This window comes from Lycorma delicatula, chromosome 1, assembly GCF_047948215.1.
Source record: "Lycorma delicatula isolate Av1 chromosome 1, ASM4794821v1, whole genome shotgun sequence".
NCBI classification, from domain to species: domain Eukaryota; kingdom Metazoa; phylum Arthropoda; class Insecta; order Hemiptera; family Fulgoridae; genus Lycorma; species Lycorma delicatula.
In genome coordinates, this window is record NC_134455.1 from 310,838,722 (window position 1) to 310,844,721 (window position 6,000).

General features: G+C 24.2%; 1 protein-coding gene across 1 annotated transcript in view; it reads left to right on the plus strand.

Moving 5' to 3' along the window:
• Window positions 1-5,394, plus strand: part of LOC142333934 (uncharacterized) — a 38,077-nt gene extending 32,683 nt beyond the window's left edge. Inside the window, exon 3 of the mRNA XM_075381563.1 lies at window positions 5,071-5,394. Coding sequence (XP_075237678.1) covers window positions 5,071-5,246 — 176 coding nt within the window. The 3' untranslated portion in view covers window positions 5,247-5,394. The remainder of the gene's footprint in view (window positions 1-5,070) is intronic.
• The last annotated feature ends 606 nt before the right edge of the window (window positions 5,395-6,000 follow it).

Here is a 6,000-nt window from a genome sequence, read left to right on the forward strand (position 1 = left end):
GGGCATTAGATTACCTGGATTAACTAAAATTTTAAAACATCCTGAGATTTACTGAAGCAAAATCTTGTTCACACAGTAGTATTTAATGAAAAGCAGCATCAGTATTTAAAGCATGACCTTTCATATATAAACTATATCTTCAGTATGTATTTTTCTATCAATTGATTTGGCTGAAATTTTGTGTGGATGGAAAATTACATCTCAAAATATGTACTCAGTTTTTTAAGCTCTTTTTTGTTTCATACAAAATAAATGACAACCTTTAAGAAAACATTAGTTGTAAATAGTAACAGAAATTTATTTTATGAATAAAAAGTGATTGTTTTACTGAAGCAACAAGCTGAAATTAGTAATAATAAGTTAAAATTGTCTTACAATTTAAAAAAGTAATGAAATAGAATAAGAATGACATCTCAAATTAAAGTCAATCCACATCTTAATCACATAGAACTGCAAGTAAATAGAATATTAAGTTAACAGATTTCATTTTCAAAAGTTAAACCATCATTCACCTAAATTCCATGTTTGCTTTTATATCTTTGAAACTTTATCAGTGTATAAACATAGAATTATATTCTGTAGTTTTAGAGGTAAAAGATATCAGCACACCGAACTCTCTATATATATATTATACATATCTTTTACATATCATATAATCTTAAAAAAAATTCATCTTTTTAAGATTCATAATTTTTTTTTTTAAATTCATAATTTAAGAGTACAGAGGTACTCTATACTCTTCAATTATAGAATAGAGTATAATATAGTATTTAAGAGTATAGAGAACCTCTATACTCTTAAATTATATTTAAATTCTATTAAATAAATATAGTACAGAATATTGAGATAGTACATAATGTTGAGATAAGAAATATATTACCTTAATTTTTCATGAAAGTACTTTCGTAGGATCCCGCATCCTTGGTAAAAGATTTGAACTGTATAAATATTATAAAATAATTTATATATATAAAGATTATTATTTTTAAACTTCGTACATAAATTCTTTATAATGTTAATGATGTAAAACAGTCATCATGTAACTTTTCTTGTAGCACAACAGTGATAAAGATTATTAAATTATCTTACATTCATTAAAGATTGATTATCAGATTGGCTGTATATATTCTTAAAATTATTAAAAGACATATGAGTGAACAATTTTCACTCTCTTTGTGCAAGCTACCACCATCATATTGCCAATATAACTTAAATTACTATGAAATTATCTACATTATGAAATATCTGTTACTTGTTTTTATGCTGAAGTATTTTCATGCCCTACATCTAATCAAAGGGATTATATAATTTTTTTTAATATTCATGTAAACTAGCTATGATGCCATGTAATTAATGGTTCATAGCACAAAGCATTTGACCACTTCCTGTCGATACACAACTTCTTTTTCTAAAATGCTCTCCCATTCATCCTCTCTTTCTTCAATACATATTTTAATATTACCTCAACTTCTTGACCTTGTATTGTCCAGTGCTAATTCATACATCCTCTTTGGTATTCAATATACAATTACATTCATCATTATCATCATCATCATCATCACCATATATCCTCCTCATTATCTTAATCTCAGTTTGTGCCATTAATCTTGATTTATTTCACTTGATTAAGAAGATTGCCACAACAAGATCAAGATTAAATGGATTTGATTTTTATAAATAAATGATAGCTAATGATTTTAAAACATGATAAACTGTGATCGTTGTATTAAAATGATATATGAAAGATAAATTGGCTATATTAAAATTTAAAATAGTCACACCTTATTTTACATTTTATATTTATTAACTGATCATTAAAATGTTTATTGTGGCTGAAGTACAAATATTTCTCATTTGTGCATATATTAATAAATGATTAATGATTTCAGAATAAATCAGTAAAAAAACAATACATAAGTAATAAATCTGTGAATATGCAATTAAGGTAATTGATTAAGATGGTTTCATATAACATACGATGATATCAGTAAATAAAATTACAAATTAATACATATGTTATCAATGAGAGTCAACTTTATAGCTTGTACAAAATGATCATCCTTTTTATAAAAAATAAAAATTAAGAGGCATTTTTTACTTATCAAAGTAATTTCAACTGTTCTTTTAATTTTTCTGAATGGTATTTGTATAGCTGTTTTACACTATTTATGCTATAGTTTGTTTGTAGTTAAGATGATATTTAGGAAAGAAAATTTTGTTTTACAGTAACAGCTGGTTAACTCTCTCGAATTTTAGTATTTTAATTAGGTTTTTTTTAATTAATTTTTGTAAATCTACATTCTGATGAATCAGATATCTCTGAGAAAGTACTAAATAGGGAAGAAAAACAAACAGAAGTAAGGTATAAAATTAATTTTGTAAATAATTATGTTTTAGTTACATTTGATAAACTGTTTATTTAGAAAAGAGCTGAAAAATAAAGTGTCTGCTCACTTAGTATATCACTCTTATGCATTTTTAATACAAAAATTTGAATAATAAAGTATACTGTTTTATATAATTAATATTAAATTTATTTAAAATTAATTTATTAACAATTTACAAAAACTAAAACAGGTTTGGGATTACAAAAAAAACTTTAAGATTAAAATTTAAACCACACAAGCTATTATTTACTTACTATCACTTGAAACATTTATATTTAAAAACTTTGTAAGGTTTTATGAGTGAGTTATTTGAATAAAAATAAAAGAGTAAACAGAAACTCAAGCTGACAGTGGTGTCTTCTAACCTGTCAGTGATATCTTAAAAACGTTCTAGGTATTTTTGTGTTAGGCATGGTAAGTAACAAACTGTCAGACAATCAGAAAAAAATTATATATTTAATATGTATACACTCACTGCAGGTGGAAAATGACTAAGAAACTGGTTTTTATGTCATAAAAACATAAAAACCTTACTGCAGGTGGAAAATGACTAAGAAACTGGTTTTTATGTCATCAACCAAAAAATACGCTTCAGTTTCGAACAACATATTTTACATAAGAATTACATAACAACTTAAAAGATAATTTTTAGACAACAGAGTGACTAATAATTGTTTTTCACAAACATATTCAAAAGGAACTGGTGTGACATTTTGTTCTTTTAATTGTTTAACAAAATGTCATATTTTGTTCAATGATTATTTATTCTAATATCTATCACAATGATAAATCTGTCAAGGATATTATGTTGAAGCACAAAAACTATATGCTTATAAAATTACTAGTGAATTTATAGTAGACTGAAAAATACAATGTATTCTTATACATAGTTTACACCTAATAGAATTAGATGATATTGCAACTTAATCCCAAATCCCTCAGAAACATAACTTTTTTGAAACTTTGAAATAAATAGAAAATATGTGACATATTAAAATAAAACTGTTATTTTAATTAAACATTATTTTAAACTAAATTACACAAAACTGTTAATTTTTAATGACAATCTGAACAAAATTTGTTATAAATTAACATTTTTTAAAACTTGCATAACATTTTCTTAGTGTGACTTAATGGGTACCACTAAGTCTTTCATACCCAAAAGTATGATATCAACTTAAAATAAATTTGGTTCACTTTCATTAAAAATTTTCAGTAGTTTTATATAATTTTTCAACTTATTATTATGGTCCAAAATATTATTAATTTTATTAATTATTTCATAAGTCATATTTAAAAATGTAAATATTTTAATAAAACATACTGTTTTATGAAATTCTAAATTTGTATATTTTACATTATTGTATATATTTTGCATTTATTTAAGATTTATTAACCATAATGCAGTTGATACATTAATCTTTAAATAATATGATTGAAACATATTTTTAAGAATAAATAAATCTTTCATTAAAAGAAAATTTATTTACGATTAAATAATGTGGCATGATTGAATGGTGGCATGATATAAAGAAATTGATAACATTAAACAATTATTAAAATTATAAATGACTCACTTTCACATTGCATGAAACATTTTTAAAAAGACCTTTTGAAACCAGTTACGCAGTTCCTTCTTCAACAGAGTAATCAGAGGTATTGTTGTTAATGGTTATCCAATTTAGGAAACACTCTTGTGTCAACAATGTAGTTAAATAATCTATTTGATATAATTGAATTATGATTGTTTAATGTGTTGTTTTTATGAAATTTCATTATCTGTAAATTTCATTTTGATTGAGTGTGTTGAAATATTACTTTATAACTGATTTATGTAATAATTGCATGTTTTGGTTAATATAACAGATAAAACTGACAAAAATCTCAAACACAGCAACCCAGGAGTGTGTAAATTATAATACAATGACTACGCTAATTATTACATTTGGAGACTAAGGATATTTACCTAAAAATCAAAGTACACATAAAGATAGTGCACACAAAAGAATCAATTTATGCAAATCAATGTAGAAACATGGCATACAAACAATTTAACAACAACAAACAAATTTTTATGTATCTCATAAAAATAAATATCACAATATACTAATGTAATATGAAATTTACATCTAAATCAGACAAAAATAACACATTAAATGAGTGAAGACAATATAGATTAAATATATTTGACTGTGTATTTAAGGAGAAGGATTGTCATAATCCACCCTTTTTAAGAGAGGTTCAATTAAAAACAGTTCCACCAGTTTTTCTACTGAAAAAAGTAATTAGTTTTGAAAAGTTCTTTGAAAGATATTTATATAAATGAAGTGAATATATAAAAATGAATTATTTATAATTTTTAATAATTTGAATTGATAGTTGTTTATAATGCCATATAAGTAGCTTTTTACTGAGAAAACTATGTGATGATCATATAACACAATAATGGAAAAAAGAAGTGAATTTAAACTATGAACATACACTTAAGTCCTAGTAATCATGTGTCACTAATTATTACAATTGACTATAACTTATAGAATTTGGTTTCTTTCAGTCTAGCTATTGCAACCCATTAAAGGAGATAATTGTAGAAATAGGTTTGCTAATTTTGTAAACATCAATTTTATTTATAACACTATAGTTACTTGTAATGCAATTCTATAATTTTTTTCTAAATTTTCAGGTGCTTTCAATCCAGCGTTTGATGAAATTGTAGTTGAGTCAAGTTTAACTGTAAGAGGAAAATCTCCAGGTCCTCGTCAAGGTCGAAAACTGGTTGTTATTCCAGCTAATGAAAACATCACTGTTAAGACATCCCTGACTGATCCATCATCCACTACAGCAAAGGCTTCTTCCTAGTCAACTATTTGAGTAGATAACTTAAAACCTTTAAAAATAAAAGTATATTTATATATTATAATTCATGTAAATGTTGTTTTTTTTTTAATTTTTATTGTAATTCATGAAAATTCCTATTCAAACATATAAAGTTTAATCATAGTAAAAATGTGATCTTATTTTTACCATTTCCTTTTTGAAGGCATCAAAAAGCATATTTAGTATATGTTGTAACATAGCCCAAAGATATGCCTTCAGTCCACCAGATTAAAATGTTCCATGGGTTTATATCAGGTTTGCATATTAGTATAGTAATAATTATTATCATTACAATGATTGATTACCCAGTTTTTTACAATTCAGCAGCAATTTACTTTACAATTCAGATTTCATTGGTATTTACTTTAACAACAGTCCTAATGTATAACTGAGCTTATAGTTGACTATAGTTGATATACATATAACAAACAATGTATTCTCAAAAATATAATGAAATTTTGAAGAACTTTTAGAAGTCAGCACCAAATTAACGCAATAATTACCACCAACTTATCAATTCTTAATTTATCAACTTCAAAAATATTAAATTAAAAGAACTGAAGAACTGTTAAAAAGGTTTAAATGTATTTTTGTTTTAAGCAAGTTTTATTTTTATATTCTTCATTTGTTTTAATTGAAATTTTTCTAAAAAGCTTTTAATGTAATTTTGTTTTAAGCAGGACTAATTTTTATCTTTTTTAATTTGTTTTATTTTACAATTCTCTGTTTTATTTTT